Source organism: Cricetulus griseus, chromosome 7, assembly GCF_003668045.3.
Source record: "Cricetulus griseus strain 17A/GY chromosome 7, alternate assembly CriGri-PICRH-1.0, whole genome shotgun sequence".
Lineage (NCBI taxonomy): Eukaryota > Metazoa > Chordata > Mammalia > Rodentia > Cricetidae > Cricetulus > Cricetulus griseus.
Window position 1 is genome coordinate 47,654,843 of NC_048600.1, and position 18,101 is coordinate 47,672,943.

At 40.9% G+C, this 18,101-nt stretch overlaps 1 protein-coding gene across 1 annotated transcript in view; it reads left to right on the forward strand.

The window, feature by feature from the left end:
- The first annotated feature begins 943 nt into the window (after nt 1-943).
- Nucleotides 944-18,101, forward strand: part of Ubtd2 (ubiquitin domain containing 2) — a 49,745-nt gene continuing 32,587 nt past the window's right edge. The window contains exon 1 of the mRNA XM_027425193.2: nt 944-1,114. Coding sequence (XP_027280994.1) covers nt 1,045-1,114 — 70 coding nt within the window. The 5' untranslated portion in view covers nt 944-1,044. The remainder of the gene's footprint in view (nt 1,115-18,101) is intronic.

Consider the following 18,101-nt stretch of genomic DNA (forward strand, 5'->3'; position numbering starts at 1 on the left):
ATTAACAATTTGGCTTAGGTTGGGATGGTAACCGCCAAGAATCTTGGGCGTGGTCGATGTACCGAATTCTAGTTTATAAAAAGCAAAATATTAATGCTTCACTTTGTTCTAAAGACGACTTAAGATGTCTAACGCCAGGATCTAGAGAAGTAGTATTGTCTGTAAAATGAAGCTTGTGGAAACGACACACACTCGTGCCCCTTCGCTCCGGGCACGGGACAGCAGGCCTGCGCAAATCTGAGAACACCTCTATCAATAGGGCACAGTGATGGTAGAGGCTGCGTACGGAGAGGCAAGGGAAGCCCACGCTCGGTGTCCAGCCCGCTGCCTCCACATATTCAATGGGAGCAGGGACTTGCTGTCAGGCCCACTCCTCTAATCAGGTCCCCGCCAGTCCACAACCCAAGTGCCTCATGACTTCTCCTTGGTACCCTCTCCCACCCGCCGCACCAAAAGAAACCCCACCACCGCGTGGGCCACTTTGTCCTCACTTGGGTTCCTCCTCTTCTTTCCTGCCCTCTCCGCGCGCCCCCTACCCTCCCAGCTCCAGCACTCGGCTACACTCGGCTCTACTCGGAAATCCCCGCCCCCGCGGTGCCTGCAGCCAATCAGCGCTCGGTCCCGCCCCTCGCGGCAGTTCTAGGCGGGCCGGCCGAGCCAAGGCCGAGCCGGGCTGAGGGCGGTGCCGCGGGCGGGGGTGATGGGGCCTGGCTGCCGGGCGGCGGTGGCGAGGTTCGTCTAGACACGAGGGCGCGGGGAGGCGAGAAGCGAGTGGGTGCTGCGGCCCACCCGGGATGGGCCAAGCCCGGTCTGGCGGGGCCGAGCGGGAGCCGAAGGCGGCACGCGGGCCGGCCTGCGGGCCGGGCGGCCCGGGGGCTGAGGTAGAGGTGGGCGCGGAGGAAGGGGCCGGGCGAGGCGGTGGGAGGAGCGGCGAGGGGGCGGAGGCTGGGCGGCGAGAAAGCGGCGCCTGGCCCGAGGCGGCGGCGCCGGAGCAGGCTGAGGCGGCGGCCGGGACGAGCGCCCTGAGGTGGCGGCCGTGGCCCCATGGGCGGGTGCGTGGGCGCCCAGCACGACTCCTCGGGCAGCCTCAACGAGAACTCGGAAGGCACTGGAGGTAGGTGGCGCCAGGGGGCGGCCGCGGCCCCCCATTGTTCGCGGCGGCGGCCACCTGTCCCGACCCCTCGCCCCTTTGTCGTTCGTGCTTCGCGTCGGCCCCGCCACGCGCTCCGGGCCCCACGCGGGGCCGCGGGCCTCGGCCTGGCTAGAGGGACTCCAACCCGGAGAAATACTCGGCGGCAGGATGGCGGCTCTCGGGGCCGGGGAGGGGCGGCCGCCCCGAGTGCCCCCGACGGGCCCCGCCGCACCCCCGGCCCTTCCCGCGTCGGCAGAGTTGGCCGGGCTCAGCTTTCCCGGGTTTCGGGTGACAGCTGCCCCGGTTGGTTCCAGTTTCTGGAGCTGGGCTGGGGAAGTCTCAAGTGGCCATGGCAGTGTTTTAAGGAGGAGGGGGGAGACGATCGGCCCGAGGAAAACGTGGCTTGTTGCTGCTGCCAGGGGCGTTAGCCCAGTGTGCCGTCGGGGCGCACTAGTCAAATTCCGATGTGTCTTACGTAAAAGGAAAACGTGCAGGATAAAAGTACCCAGCATAAGATTAGTGCTTTGACTAAAAGTTTTCCAACGCGGATCGCACTTCTCGGTTAAAGTAACCATGATGAGAAGTCTCTTGATTCCATTCTTAGTAGCTGTAGAGGGGGTAGAACAGTAAGATTGATCCCACTTTTAAGTGACGTTAAAAGTGCCGAGCCCTTTCATTATTTAGAATGTGTAGAAGTTCGAACGTTGAAGAAAAGAGCCACCAGGGAATGGGCAACTAGAACTTGATTTGATACGGACCTGATACTGGGTGCATATCAGGTGCATATGTTTAAGTTGTTGAGTTGCTTGGGAAAAGGCGGGGTCACACTTTTCCCACCTTGAGACCAGGTGCCTGCCCTGTCGCTTAAACTCTGCCCTTGATCCTGTGCACCCATCTTTGTACAGGAGATTTCCCGGTTTTTGTGATCTTAGCCATGCCACTTCACTAAAATCTATTGCTATTCCCTGTCACTAAATGTTGGACAAACGATTTGAGAATTAAGTGGAAGTGATCTTGAAAAAGTAGTCCATGGAAATGCTCCTTTGTAGTGCATTTCATGTCACAGCCTATTTATTTGGTGAGATAGTGACAACAAACCCAAAGTATGGAAAGGAAGTGATTAAAAACACTGGGTTAAGGGCAGATTGGTGGTCAGATGGTACTAGTTAAGTATGCTAGTACTGACTAGCATTCAGTTTAATTAACTTTCACATATTTTAAAATTATAATTCCTCTTTTCTGTACTCAGATTGAAACAGTTTAACCCATTTGGCAGTGCAATTTAGGATCCACTCACATTACTAGCATGGGCTTTTAGAAGCATGAAATCCTAGCTTTAGATAATTACTACCAGTGGCATCCAATTAGATAGCTATAGTATCAGTTACTTTCAGGACTTAAGTTTTCTGGACCATAAACTGCTATGTTTTTGTACAGAAGAGTCTTTAAAAGGTGGAGTACCTCCTTTTTTTCTTCGGGGGAGGAGGAATGGGATAGCTCTGATGTAGCTGGAAGAAGAAAGAGTCTGTGGGGAACAAAAGAATTCTTCTGGAATTTAATTTTGGAAGCCTTTATTCTCCATTACTGTCATGAGAGGTGAGAGCTCATTGTGGAGCCAGCAACTTGGGAGGCTGGAGCTGGGGACTCTTAAGAAAGTTCCAGGCCAGTCCGGGCTACGGAGCAAAACCTCATCTCCAAAAACAACAAAATTTATTGTGGTATGTGTTTCAGGTTTACATGTTAGCAGTTCTTTTTTTGTTGTTTGTTTGAAAGGGAATGACTTTCCTAAGGGTGTTGGCAAAGATCCTTAGCTTTTCAAACGTTAGTAGTTTTAATCTGGTTATACCGAGTTTTAACATTCTCATCAACGTGAAGTATATAATGCAACCTTCAGATATGTTTCATGACAGTTTATATTCACAGTGCTATGTGAGCATTACCATTGAAGAATGACTCCAGCCTTTCCAAAAGTCAGCTGGTTCGTAATAAATATGATTTAAAATACTTGGATATTGTGTTTTCCCTTTCCTTCTGGATCCAGTTTTTATATTAATTTATTTTTTGTTTTTTTTGAGACAGGATTTCTCTGTATAGCTCTGACTGCCTGGAACTCTTTCTGTAGACCAGGCTGGTCTTAAACTCAGAGATCTGCCTGCCTCTGCCTCCCAAGTGCTGGGATTAAAGGCGTGTGCCATCACCGCCCAGCTGAATCCATTATGTTTTTACTATGAGTATATAAATATCAAAAAGTCCTTATTAGGTAGATTACTTTTGTTAAGGAATTTGGAGAATTCTTACAAGACATTATAAAACTAAGGGAGATGGCTTAATTCTCACACTAAGATTTGTATTATTGTTTGAGTATTCATGTTTATAGTTATTTCTCTAGTCTACCTTGTCTAGAATTCAGGTTTGAGTTTTAGGCCAGTCAAACCTTTTTTTAAATTGTTTTAAACAAAACAATTCTATAGATTCAAGATTATCCAATAGTATTCTCTCTCAACTTTTCATTCTCCTTGAGTCTGCTGTAGTAACTTTTTTTTTTAAATAGCATATTTTCTATGGTTCTATGCTTTTTTATAATGACATTGTGAAGCTGGACTTGCTATTTAGGAACTGTAGACAAGGGTGTGTGTGTGTGTGTCTGTGTGTGTGTTGCATACATACATGGTGGACATCAAGACTACCTTTGGTTCTCTCCTTCCACCTTGTTGGTCACAGGGATAGAACTCATCTGTCTTTATTCTGGACCCTTTGTGATTTTTTTAAAAAAATAAATATTTATGGAGACCATCAATACAATTAATTGAAGACCGATAGTGTGCTTATTTTCCTAGTTCAACTCTTTAGTGAGCTCTTCATTGACACCTCAAGAGTATCGGTCCTGGTTTCTGTGGGTTCCTAGGTTCATAAGAAGCCAGCTAAATGCTGGATATGTGTTGCTTTAATCATTACTTCAGAATGTCTCAGAAGCATCATGGAATTCTTTCAGATACCCATTTATAGCAGCCTTACAGACACCTACTCAGTGAGTAACAAAGACTTTAGAATAATAAAACCTACCATTTACCTGGTATTTATTATGTAACAAGTCCTGTGCTAAAGGATTAATAGATGCATTGAGTCCACAATTCTTTGAGTTGGGTGTCAGTTGACTCTATAGTGTAAGTGAAGAAACTAAATGATGTCCTTGACATCATATAGCTTATAATGGCAGTGAGAACATTTTATCCATGGCTAAAATTAAAAGAGCCTCCCTTTCTCTTGTTTTATTTAAGAAACCTTCATATAATATACCAGAGAAGAGGTGTTATTAACTTTTACTTATTTGTTGTTTTGGCTTTTCAAGACAAGGTTTCTCTGTGTAGCCCTGGCTGCCAGGAACTCACTGTGTAGACCAGACTGGCTTCAAACTCACAGAGGACCTCCTGCCTCTGCCTCCTGATCGCTGGGATTAAAGGTGTGCACCACCACACCTGGCTAACCATTTTGAGTGCAGTTTGCAGTGTTATATAACTGTCATCACTATCCATGTCCAAATTTTTCTTTTCAGGTAGAACCTTTTCAATCTCTGATGACCATTAATATTGTAATTAATATACATTATTTTTATGGGTTTACCTGTTCCGGATGTTTCATATAAATGGAATCTCATAGTAGTCTTTCCTTTGTGGTTTATTTCATTTAGCATAATATTCCCTGGGCTGAATTTGTGGCAGGTGTGTAATCTTTTTACGATTGAATAATATTCTATTGTATGTATGTACACATTTTATTTACCTAGTCATCTGTTGGTTTGTATTTGAGTTGTTTCTACATTTTGCTGCGAATAATGCATTTGTGAACTTTAGTTGCATAGTTATCTATTTTCATTTCCTTTTTAAAGATACCTAGAAGTAGAATTGTTGGTGGATTATGGCAATTCTATTTATCTTTCTGAGGACCTGCCAGACTTTTTCATGGAGGCCATACTGTTTTTCATTCCTACCTAAAATCTTTTTGCAATTTCTCTCCCTTTTCACCAGCACTTGTTATTTTCCATTTTTTTAAAAAAATCACAACTCTCAAGTTTGTGAAGCACTATGTCCTTGAAGTTTGGTTTGTATTCCCTGATAGTTCTGTTATTTAGTATCTTTTTAATGTACTTGATGGCCATTTATATACTTTTGGACAAAATGTCTTAAGTCCTTTGCCTCTGTGATGCTGGGCTCTTTATGTCAGATGCATCTGTGCAAATGTTTTTCCCATCCTGTGGATGAATCTTCATTTTCTGGTTAGTGTTCTTTTTGTGCAAATGTCTGTAATTTTAACAAAGTCTGATTTATTTTCTTTCATTGCCGATGCTTCTACTTTGAGTTTTAAATATATTTACATATTGTCCTATGATTATAAATAAATACATAGATCTGTAAGCAGTCATTCATTAGTCTCTCAAGGAACATTTGTCTTCTCAGTTAGGAGTAGAAAACCCTCTCAGTCTTACTTCCCTTAATCTGGGAAAGACTATTAGCAGTGTGGTCCTTTCTGTAACTCACTTCAGCTTTTTTCTGTCAGTGCACTGGGGCCTTGCACATGCTAAGTAAGCTCTTTCACTGAGCTACGTCTCCAGCACTGGCTGTTTGAGACAGGATCTTTTTATGTAGCCCAAGTTGGCCTTGAACTAAAGAGCCTCCTGCCGTAGCATGAATGTATGGGTGAGAGGAGCATGCTACCCTCTCCTAGCTCTACTTCATCTTCTTTAAAAAGTGTGTGTGTGTGTGTGTGTGTGTGTGTGTGTGTGTGTGTGTGTGTGTGTGTGTGTGTGTGTGTGTGTGTGCATTGCATGTGCACCTGGTTCTGGCAAAGGCCAGAAAGGGGCTAAATCCCTGGGACTGGAGTTAACAGGCAGATATAAGCTGCCATGTAGCTTAAGTACTGAGCCATCTCTACAGCTCCACTTCACTTTCTTGATCAAAAGATGTGATGATGGTTGTGTTTTCTGGGGTCAACAAAAGCATTGGTCCAAAAGAAAATTATGATCTTTATCTTGAATATTTCAAAAGCCCTTTTAAGGAAAGTATTATATACACACATGAAACAATTGCAATGCATAGACAGATAATATAACTGTCTATAACTGCAAGTGCTGAGGGAATAGCAGGAAAACAAAGTGATCTCATCAGCATGGGGCTGGGAAGAGAAGCTATTTAAGTGGTCAGAAGCTGGGTATGGTAGCACACATCTGTAATTCCAGCACTTGGGGAGTGGACAGGAAATGATGGTGAGACTGAACTGGTTGTGTGTGGGATGCTACCCTGGACTCCTGGCACGGGCTCACTGCCATCCTACTGCTATGTAGTTAACCATTAAGTATTAACTGAACCACTTACTGAGATCACAGCAGGAAAATCTGTTCAGGGAAGAATTTTATGTTCTAATACTTTGTTGCTCAAAAAGTTTGGTCCCTGGACCAACAGCATTGGCATTACCTGGGAACATGTTAGACATAGTGGTGCATGCTCACATTCCAGGCTACTCAAGAGGCTGAGGCAAGGTGGCAGTTTGAGGCCAACTTGGACAACTTAGCAAAATTCTACCCAGGTTCAGGTTCAGGCCTTTATTTTCATTTTTTTAATTTAATTCAATTTAATTTTTTAACCTTGAAAGGGATTAAGTGCAAGGCCTAGCAAGTGTCCTACCACTGAGCAACTGGTTTTCACATTTAGTTTTAAATTTAGGAACTTCCTTTTTTTTTTTTTTTTTTTTTTTTTTTTTTTGGTTTTTCGAGACAGGGTTTTTCTTTGTAGCTTTGGAGCCTATCCTGGCACTCGCTCTGTAGACCAGGCTGGCTTCAAACTCACAGAGATCCGCCTGCCTCTGCCTCCCGAGTGCTGGGATTATAGGCGTGCGCCACCAATGCCCGGCTAAATTTAGGAACCTCTTAAAAGAAGTTCTGACCCACTGGGAGTGATAGATGTGTGTGTTCCTTCCTTGGATTGCCTGAGTCTATGCTTTCTTTTTTCTTTTGGACGAATCTTTATGGAGAGACTTTAGTTGAATCTTGGTTTTTCTGCTGTAAGTACAAAGCTTCCATACCTCATCCTGGAAGCACTTTACTCATGCGGTATTTAATGAGAATGATTATTGAGTACTAATCACTAGTAATAAACTTTTGCATTAATGAATTAGCTATCTCTTTTGGCTTTAGGCAGCATGAATTCTTGCTGAAGAAAGAGTTGAGTTGATTTAGGTTAAGGAATACAGTCAAATTAGTTAGACATGATCAGTTTAGTGATTCATTTCTTTTTCCTTACCACAGACCATCTGGTGGGTCTTCATTTGGTGGGCACTACACCTGCTCTTCCTGCTGTCCCCTCACTAACCTTGCCATGTTTTTGTTTCTGCTTATTGGGTAGTACTAGGCTACCATCTAGTCCTTATGATTGACTTGTAGTTCAGGGACCGTAGGTTGAGATTTTCTAACGCAGTTGTACTTAAAGATGCATGTGTGTCGAGACCAGCCTGGTCTACAGAGCTAGTTCCAGGACAGCCTCCAAAGCCACAGGGAAACCCGGTCTCCAAAAAAAAAAAAAAAAAATGCATGTGGGTTGGGCAGGAGCAGTTACCATGTGTTCTTCTTGCATTAGCAAGTAGACAAGAGTTATGTTATTCATTCATTTATTACTGTGGGGTGTGATGTGTGTGGAGGTCAGAGGGCAACTTTGTAGGTTCAGCTTTCCTTTCTCCTGTCTTTATGGTTCTGTGAAATGAATTCAGGTCTTAGACTTGTGTGGTCAGATGGTAAACAGCCCTTCCCACTGAGCTAATCTTGCTAGCCCCAAAGTTTTGTTTTTTAAAATATATTGACATTGAACAGAGAGAGGTTAAATATTGCTGAATATGCATTGGATGTTGTAATACAAAATATCGTATTTTTGCATGTGTACAAAAAACTTTTTAAAAATTGCACCATAGCTCCCATGTCAGTTACTTTTACATTGTCGTGACATAACTGGAGAGAGGAAGGGTTCATTCTGATGGTTGACTGCTCCGTTTCTTTGGGCCTGAGGTGAGAGTGAACGTCTTCACTACTGAGATGGTGTAAAGAAAACTGTTTGCCTTGTGACAGACATGAAGCAGAGACGGGAGGGGAAAGGGCGGCCTGCTGCCTTCTCCCTCTCAGCCCCATCTCCTGAAGTTCCACCACCTCCTTTGGGACCAAGGACCTTTAGCACCACCAGCTGGGACCAAGCATTTACCATAAGCTTATAGGGGGCATTTCATATTCAAGCTACTTTGAGAAATGGAATTTCTGTAGACATGTAAGAAGATAATTGAAGTATTTAACTGCATGAGCTTGACATGAGTGTGGAATCTTATTGATAATACTTCCTCAAGGCTTGGCCCTGGGATTTTTGTTTTGTGGTGTTGGAGATTCATGACAGGGTCTTGTGCATATGAAGTAAGCATTTTCCAGCTGAAGTATAGCTCTAGCGTATGATGGAATGATTTGGGGCTTTTCTGATTGAGTGCTTACCTTCCCGGGAAAATGGTTAGATGACTGTGTGTTTATTGTAAACTGGACTTGTGATCTACCCAGGCATACTGCTCTGATCGGCTCCCATAGCATCCATGCTTATGGGCTGTGTCTAGTTTATTTAGTTGTGGGTATACTCTTCACCTAGGATAGATATTTTATTTCCTAGGAGAGTTATGAAGCTTCTTTCAGAATCTCCTTATTTCAGAAAGGGTCATTGTATACTGCCCAGGCTGGTATCTAACAGGCATGTGCCACCATTCCTGGCTTTCATGAAAGTTTTAAATAAAATAGCAAATATCCATTTTATTCTGACTCTGTACATGAAGCTATGTGTGTAGCCATCTCTGTGATAATCAAGTAGCTTATGGTTACTGGAGGAGGCATACATTTAAATAATTAAGGTTTTTAAAGTCTCCACAGCAATGAAAACAGTGTTAGGAAAGTTCAAAGAATAGCAGGAAGCAGGCTCAGAAGGCTTCAAAACAGAGGTGGTATAAGAGGTTGTTTTTTAATGCGCATGGTGGCACATATCTTTGATCCTAGCATTCAAGAGGCAGAGGCTAGTGGGTCTCTGAGAATTTGAGGCCAACCAGGGCTACATAGTTAAGACCCTGTCTTTAAAAAAGGGAGAAAGAAAAAGAAAGTTGGTTTTTAAAGGGGTTTCCATGAAGAAATGGCAGAATGTTATCAGAGGAGACTGATCTAAGGAAAGAATAAGGGATTTTAGGAGCATTCACAGCTTGTGAGGGAAGAGGAAAAATAGAGTTCTTAGTTTTTGAAACAGGATCTGCTGCTGAATTTGGAGCTAGCTGATTTGACTAGACTAGATGGCCAGCAAGCCTGAGGGATCCCTTGCCTTCACCTGCCCAACGCTGGGATTATAGACATGTGCTACTGCCTTTGGTTTCCTTATCTACCTTTCTCCGAGTCTAACTCAGGATGTCATGCTTGAACATCATTTGTTTTACTCACTGAGACATGTCTCCATTCAGATCTTTATAAAAGACTGTATCTAGTTCAACAAATACTTGCTGTCTGCAACCTAAATTAAACAAATTAATTGTATTTTTTTTGGAGGGGGGTTTGGGAGTCTTGTTGCCCAACCTGGTTGTGACTTGATATATCATTGAGGATAACCTTGAACTTCTAATCCTCCTGTCTCTTATTTCCTGACTGTTGGTGCACCCCCATATTCAGTTTCATACAGTACTAGGGATCAAAACCCAGGGCTGTGAGCATGTTAGGCAAGTACTCTACCATCTGAGCTACATCCTCATGTCTGTATTTTCTTTATATGACATGCCTTTTTTTTTTTTTTTCTCCTTTCATTTAACAGTATGGAAGTAAGCAAGGCATTTTGGAACTTCCAACATGCACCTCTAAAAAATAAAGTTCCTGCCATGGTACTATGATCACACCTAAAACTTGGAACTATTTATTCTTTGTGTTTTCCAAGATCTAGTCCATAATTAGATTCTCCAATTTCTCTCCAAATACTTTTATATAACTTTTGTTTTTCAAACTTGGAACCTGTTGGTATTTAGGCATTGCATATGTTTTTTTCTTCAGTGTTTTTTAAATCTAGAACCATCATCCCCTTTCCTTCTCTTGGGCAATGAACTTTGGTTTTTCGAGACAGGGTTTCTTTATGTAACAGCCCTGGCTGCCCTATAACTCACTTTGTAGACCAAACTGACCTCAAACTCACAGAGATCTGCCTGCCTCTGCCTCCCAAGTGCTAGGATTAAAGGTGTGTGACACCATGTCTGGCAGCATTAATTTTTTAGAATCTTACAGATGGACTACAGTCTGGGATAGTCTGTGACCCTGGTTTTCATTTTCTTGTGCTCTGGCCTCTGTAATTTTCCCTTAAACTAGAAATTAGGTAGATCTGATTTTGATAGAGGATTATTAATCATTAGTATTATTAATGATTAATAAAAACTGGAAATTAGGTAGATCTAATTTTAACAAAAGGTGATTATAATGTGCCCAGGCTACAGTGGATTCACATTCCTCCCATTTTCTCTGTTGTCTTCAACATTAGAATAATTTGCATTATTTACCAAGTCTGAGCCCTTAGCTCATGTCGTCTTCACAACTCCCATTCACTACTTACAGTGGTGTCCTTATTCCTCCTATTTAAAACAAAAACAAAAACAAACAAAAAACTATTGTAGTTATTTTTGAATATTACTTTTCTTAGAATATAAGCCGCACTCAACAGAGAATTTAGTTCTGTATTCTTGTGTGTACATTGTGTGGCATACAACTTTATTTGAAAGTAAAGTTCCTTGATTGAAGACTGTACTTGGTTCTAGAACAGGAGCTTTGTTTAATAGCACCATATAGTGTAGTTAAGACCTTTGAGAGCAAATCCACTTACCCCTTCCTCTTGTGTAACCTTAGGTGAATCACTTGACTTCCCAGCTCCTTTTTTTTTTTTTTCTTTTTTTTAGCTGTTGGATAAATTAAAACAATTTCTTAAAAACAAAAACAAAACAATTTCTTTAGCAATGGAGCTTTCTTTTTAGGTGTATGTCACATTTAACATATTAGTGGTAAGCTTCATGCCAGGCTCAGCATTTAATTTCCTTTTACTCTAGTTTTATAATCAGTAAATTCTTCATTCACAAAAAGGTAAAAAGAAATGATTTAGTCTCAAAGTTAAATCACCCTCACTATGAGATGTGTTCAACAGTTGAAGTATATGTGACAGATCATGCAGCATCTTCTTTTCCCTGAGCGCTGTTTGTTTTCTTGCAGTGTTGGTGTAAGCATAGACTGAACAAATGCATCTGAGCTTTTGGTGGCTACATGCTAAGTGCTATGTTAGTGTGCTCACTTGAACAGCCTTACATGTGTGGGTAACTGTGTACCTCCTTATCAAAAGGCACCACAATCAGCAGCATGTTTGCAGAATTTCCTATGTTTCACATGTGCAAGAGAAGACAAGAGAAGCTTCACGCTAGCGTCTGCACAGTATGAGTCTGTAGCAGAAGTTACCACCTCATGATGACTTTGTTTGAAATTTGACTTTGTGGTGCTTTGTACTGCAGCACTGGAGAGACAGAGGCAGGCAGATCTCTGAGTTCCAGGACAGCCAGGTCTACATAGAAGTACCCTGTCTCAAAAAGGGGGGTGGGAGATACTAGCAATAGAAAGTCTTTCAGGCCATGTTGAGGAGGCTCTGGGGAGGCTTTTGCTGTTGTTGTTTCCTTGAGTTCTTTGGAGCCAGTTTTAAAAATCAGTATGACAGATCTTAGGAAAATTTTTCACATAATTTCAGTTTTTCTTTACTATGAGGTTGGTATAATATGCTGGCTGTTTTATTATATGTCCAGAGTTTCTTACATTACTGAATATAGTAGGTCAGTTAAGAGGTTTACTCAACTTAAAGAAACTTGCTACCAGATTTATTCCAAGAAGATTGATGTTTAGCAAATAAAGGAAAGATTAATACATTATTAGCCATGAGCATTAAACACAGTCTTCTTACAGATTCTGGAAACTTTACTCCTTTCCCACCCCTGCCCTCAGTTTACTTTGCCCAGGACTTTTGTCAACAAATAAGGAACAAGCCTTCAGACAGTCTTTCTCTTCCAGATCAACTTTGGCTTCGTGATATATTTCATAAAATGCAGTAGCTTCATTATTTATGTTGTGAATTGGAATGCAACTTGACACTGGGAGGCTTACTCTCTTTACCTCTTCCCTGGCTTCAGTCTTCTAGATGTAAACTACTTTAGTTCTTTGCCTCTAATTGAGGAAAGCCTGTGTTAATATTTAGCCTTAGGAAGTTCAGACAATTTATACTTCATGGAAAGTCTCTGATGGATTAGAGGCCTATGACAGATTTGTCTGTAGCATAGAGAGGAGGAACCAGAGCTAGAAATGTAGCTCAGAGGTAGAGTGCTTACTTAGCATGCTACTCTGGGTTCAATTCCTAGCATTGAGGACGGAATCAGATGAGATTCCAGAGGTTTTATGTCTGCCATGTTTGTTAAAGTGCCTTTAACCATGACTTCTCAAGAGTGGATAAGACTCCAGTGAAAGAAGGGATGTTAGATGTGTGTCAGTGAGATTTCTACCTCCCAGGGAGTAAGGAATGGCCTTTTCCTCTCAAGACAGTTGTAGTTTTACTTGGATGTGGTGCTGCTTTTTTTTTTTTTTTTCATTTATTATTATTTTAGAATTTTTTTTTATTTGTTTTTGAAGCAGGGTCTCACTATGTAGCCTTTGTTGTCTTGGAACTCACTAAAAATCAGACTGGCCCCAAATTCATAAAGATCCACCTGCCTCTACCTCAAAAGTATTGGTTTGGTGCTCTGTTTTTGTTTGTTTTGGAGTGAGGTTGAGATGAGGTCTTACTATATAACCTTGGCTGGCCTGGAACTCAGAGAGATCTGCTTGCCTATGCCACCATACCCAACCATTGTCCTTATACACCAGTCAGGTATAATAGTAGCATTCATTCAGAAGGCAGAGGCAGATAGGTTAAAAAATGTAAGGCTAACCTGGTTTATATAGTTAATTTTAGGTCAGTTATGTCAATATAGGAAGACTGCCCCAAAACAATAGAAAAGCATAGCTATGTGATCTATTTTTTTAAATTTTAAATAACATTTTTTGTGTGTTGTGTAGGGGTGTGTGTTTGCATATCTGCAGTATGTGTGTGGATGTCAGAGAACAGCTTGATAGAATCTGTTCTTTCCTTCCACTATTTGAGTCCTGGGCATTGAATTCAGTCATCAGGCTGTCCTCCAATATATTTCAACTGATTTTTAAAAGTACTTATTTCAGGGATACAGGTCAATTAATAGAGTGCTTACCTAACATGCACAGAGCCCTGGGGTTGATCCTCAGCAATACACAAAGCTGGGTTTGGTGGTGCTGCCTGTAATCTCAGAGCTCAGGAGGTGAAGACAAGAGAAAACAGAAGTTCATGATCATCCTGAACTACATGTTGAGTTTGAGTAGCCTGAGCTACATGAGACTTTGTCTCAAAAAAATACATATTTATTTTCCCCCAAGAATCCTAGAGTCTCTAAAGATAGCACTTTGCCCTATTTATCGTTTCTCTCAAGTTTGTGTAGGTTCTAGTATAGCTATACTAAATATATAGGTAATATAGCATGTGGGCAGTTGTGACTTAATTACTATTTGGAAAATGAAAAGCTTTCTTCTTGGCTTTATTTCATTTGGGTTTTGAAATTATTTTCCTAATTGGTTCCTTAGTTACTTAGATACTCTCCTCACAGTAATTAAGTTTGCTCATTTGACGAAGGAAGCAGTGATCTAATTTGCTTGTTAAGGTCTCCCTGCTTATTTTATATTCTGTTTTATATTATTGTGTCATCCTTAGCAAACCTAGTGATGATTTGACTTGCTTTAGCTATGAACAGAAAGGTAGTCTTGTAGCCCACGTAATTCAGTAGAGAAGTGGTGTCTTGTTAGCTGCCTTTCAGGGACCTCTGTGCTTAGTTAAATGGAGTAGAAATCTAGGCTTCATATGTATCCTGTGCTGAGTATTGTGTAAATAACAGCACTGTTCTGGATATACCTTAGGTGGTAGTGTTCAGTTACCTTGCACAAAGCTCTGGGTTTGATCCCTGGGACCCAAGCACTGCATAAAATTGTGCGAGGTCGCACACACTGATAATCTCAGCACTGAGGAGATAGGCAGGAGGCCCAGAAGTTCAAAGTCATCCCCAGTTATATCAGGAGTTGGAGGCCAGCCCAGGAGACATGAGACTCTATCTTTAAAAATAGTTCTCTGAAATTTTATATATTCTTCCACATATTGCATATTCATAGACATTTTATGGATACTGAGATGGACAGAAATCAGGCTAAGTTCTCTTTGGGGAATGGTCTTTTGACATTCTTTACTAAAAAGTCATTTAACTTAGGGAACAGAACTGGTCTTTTATTTTTTCATTACTTAATTTATTGTTGCAGTGCTGGGAATCCAACCTTGGCCTTGTGTGCTTGTCAAATGTTTTACAGTGAGCTACATCCCTGACTTTATTTATTTATTTATTTATTTATTTATTTATTGTGTTTTTTTGTTTTGTTTTTGTTTGCTTGTTTTTTGTAGGATCTTGTTTATAATTCAGGATTGCCTCAAAGTCAGGATCTTTGTGTGTCCACCCTTCTAACTCCTCAGTGTTAGGATCACAGGCATGTAACATCAGGCTTGGCCAGCCCTTTTCATTTTAATCCACATTCTTTCATGTAAATAGAGAATTTTTGTAAGGGGAAATGTATACAAATAAAACTATATAATATAGTTTAGGATTCATAATACTCTAATTGTAACATGGTGTATAAGGTATTTAGTAATATATGTCACAACTTCTGTACTGTTCTTAATAAAATCTCCTGCCTTGCCTGTGATTTGCCCAGCAGATACACATTAAAGTACATCATAACACACTTGATGGTTTATGAGTAGTAGGTATCTGATATTTGTTAAATGAGTGGATCTTATTGAAGTTATTAAAGCAATGCCTTTTTAGAACTTCCTAATATAAATAACAAATATGTGAAATGTATGTTTTGATTTTTTCACATGCTTTCTCTTGATTTTTTTTTTTTTTTACAAGGACCCTTTGACTATAAGAAAGATAGATTTCTTTTTTTTGGTGGGGGTGGGGTTCAAGGGTTTCTCAGTAGCTATGAAGCCAGTTGTGGAATTCTCTCTGTAGACAAGGCTGGCCTTGAACAGAGATCTACCTGCCTCTGCCTCCGGAGTGCTGGGATCAAAGGTGTTGTGAGCCACCACTGCCCAACTGAAAGATTGATTTCTATTGCCATCTTGTAGGGGAGGAAACAAAGTCACAGAGAAGTGGATCTGAACAAGGAATAAAACATGAATAGCCCCAATCCATCCCCTGGAGCCCCATGTAGCCCAGCTATAAGATCTGCTTTCTCTTGTCTAAGTCAGTGTTCTCCCCCATAGATGGTGGGGACTGGGAGCTGTCCTTGTTCCCTACCACAGAAAGTATGTGCGCTTTTTCCTTTGTCACAGTTTACAGTTCAGTTGAAATTAATAGGATATAGATTTTAATGACTCTTCTGCTTATACTCAGTAATAGGCAATTGTCTTTAATCTTAAAAAGAACTATCTCTTCATAAGGTAGAAACTTTGATGGCTCCTGGTGACAGGAGCAGAAAAATCAGGAGTTTGAGGCCAGCTTTGTATATATACATAGTTGGAAGCTAACCTGGGCTACATGAGACACCATTAAGAAAAAAAAGATTAATTTTGAACTGAGATCCTAAGTATATAACTGGATCATATGGAAAGCAGCTGTAATCTTCATCTGCTTTATTCAAGTATTTTTCTTACCATATCTGCCTCCTACTGTCACACATGGAATGTTTCCAACTTAAAACTCAGTTGATTCAAGTTTGTTTTGAACTGTTGAGGGAGTGTAAATTTACTTGAGATCCTTAAGGTATTGTTTAGTCCTTAAGGCTTTGTTTAATCTGAAGAAAGTCTTCAAGGCTGTCCTAAAGTCTCTTTAGAGCAGTGGGATCTCAGGGTGGTTGTGTCCTAAGGGAGAAGTTGAAGTAGATGTGCTGGAAGCCCCTGCACCATCACTTTGAGCATATGGACGTTAGGAACTGCCTTCTGATGTCACTGCTGACAAAGAGCAAGCTTATCCTGCTTCCTGGAGTAGATGATCCATCATTCCAAGAAAGAAATGATAGACACATAATTTATGCTTCGATGGTGATGGTAGACTTTAAAGCTTGAGACAAGAATAAATACTAGGGGCTGGAGAGATGGCTCAGAGGTTAAGAGCACTTGGTGCTCTTCCAGAGGTCCTGAGTTCAATTCTCAGCAACCACATGGTGGCTCACAATCATCTGTAATGAAATGTGGCACCCTCTCCTGGCCAGTGTGTATCCCTGCAGGCAGAGCACTCTATATAATAAATAAAGAAATCTTACAAAAAAAAAAAAAAAGAATAGCCAGGTGGTGGGGGCACATACCTTTAGTCCTAGCACTCGGGAGGCAGAGGCAGGCAGATGTCTGTGAGTTCGAGACCAGCCTGGTCTACAAGAGCTAGTTCCAGGACAGCCTCCAAAGCCTCAGAAAAACCCTATCTCGAAAAACCAAAAACAAAACAAAATTAGAAGTGTTAGATGTAGAACATTTCACCATTTATCAGCATATGGGGGAATATAAATTTTCAGATAAAATATTTAGGAGAGAAAATTACGATGAAGAACAGAATCCAGTTTCTACAGAGAATTCTGATTTAGTAATAGGTAGGAAAAGTATTTGGTAGGTTATTTTTGTAGGAAATTTCAGAATGCTATATATTACAAAATTTTATTTGTTCCTTTGTGTATATGTGTGTATATGGGCATGTGTGTGCTACAGTGCTCATGTGGAGGTCAGAGGACAACTTCATGGAGTCCATTCTCTGTCTACTTTATGTGGGTTCTAGAGATTGAATTTAGTTTGTCAGGCTTGCATGGCAAGCATTTTATGACTGACCCATCTTGCCAGCCTGAATGTTATAAATTTTTAATAGGAAAATATTGATTAATGATGTCTATGCATTTACTCTTGATACAGCCTAAAAGCTTATTGTAATGTTGCTAAATTAAATCAATACTTGGTAACATATTCACACTGAACCACTTGTAAGATCATTTTTCCTTTTAGATAAAGAATAATTGAAACTTTTGATTCCATATATAACTATAACATGCTGCTTATATACATATATAGAATGCATGTAATATAATATAGATAAATTACCTATAACCTCTTTGCCTGCTTTATATAGGAACCTAAGGCTAATGCTTTATTATCATATTAGGGATTTATTTGACAGCGTGGGGCATCTGACATAAGGCCTTCTATTTGCTAAGCAAGCATTCTACTACTGCACTTGGAACCCATTTCAGAAGAACTGACAAGTGAATACAACATCAAGTAAATGTATTTACCTGTGTTTTTGTTAGGACTCTAATGGACATTGGAATTCTTCAAGCATAGGAAAAATTTCAGATTCAAGAAACTTGGAATGTTTATCTTAGGAAGCAGAATTTTCTTACTTGGTGGGCTCAGTACAAGCCACTAATATATTCTTGGTAATTGGCATGAACTGTTTGAGCAGCAGTTTGCGGTTATGTCATTTCTAGTTTACTGTGCCATCCTTAGCGTCAGTTGCTACCTTTAAAACTTGATGGAGCTCTGAGACCTTGCAGATGAATTTATAATGCAGGCTTACTTGAGGAGGGTAAAAAGAAGTTACTTGAGTCTGTGGAACATTAATTCTTGTAATAACTGTAACTATGAAACAGAATATAACAAACTAGAACTTTGGAACTCAGTTGGATTAAGTCAATCTCATTTAGCTGTATGATTTGAAAATTCTTAAAATTTGGGCTGGAGAGGTGGCTCAGTGGCTAAAAGCACTGGCT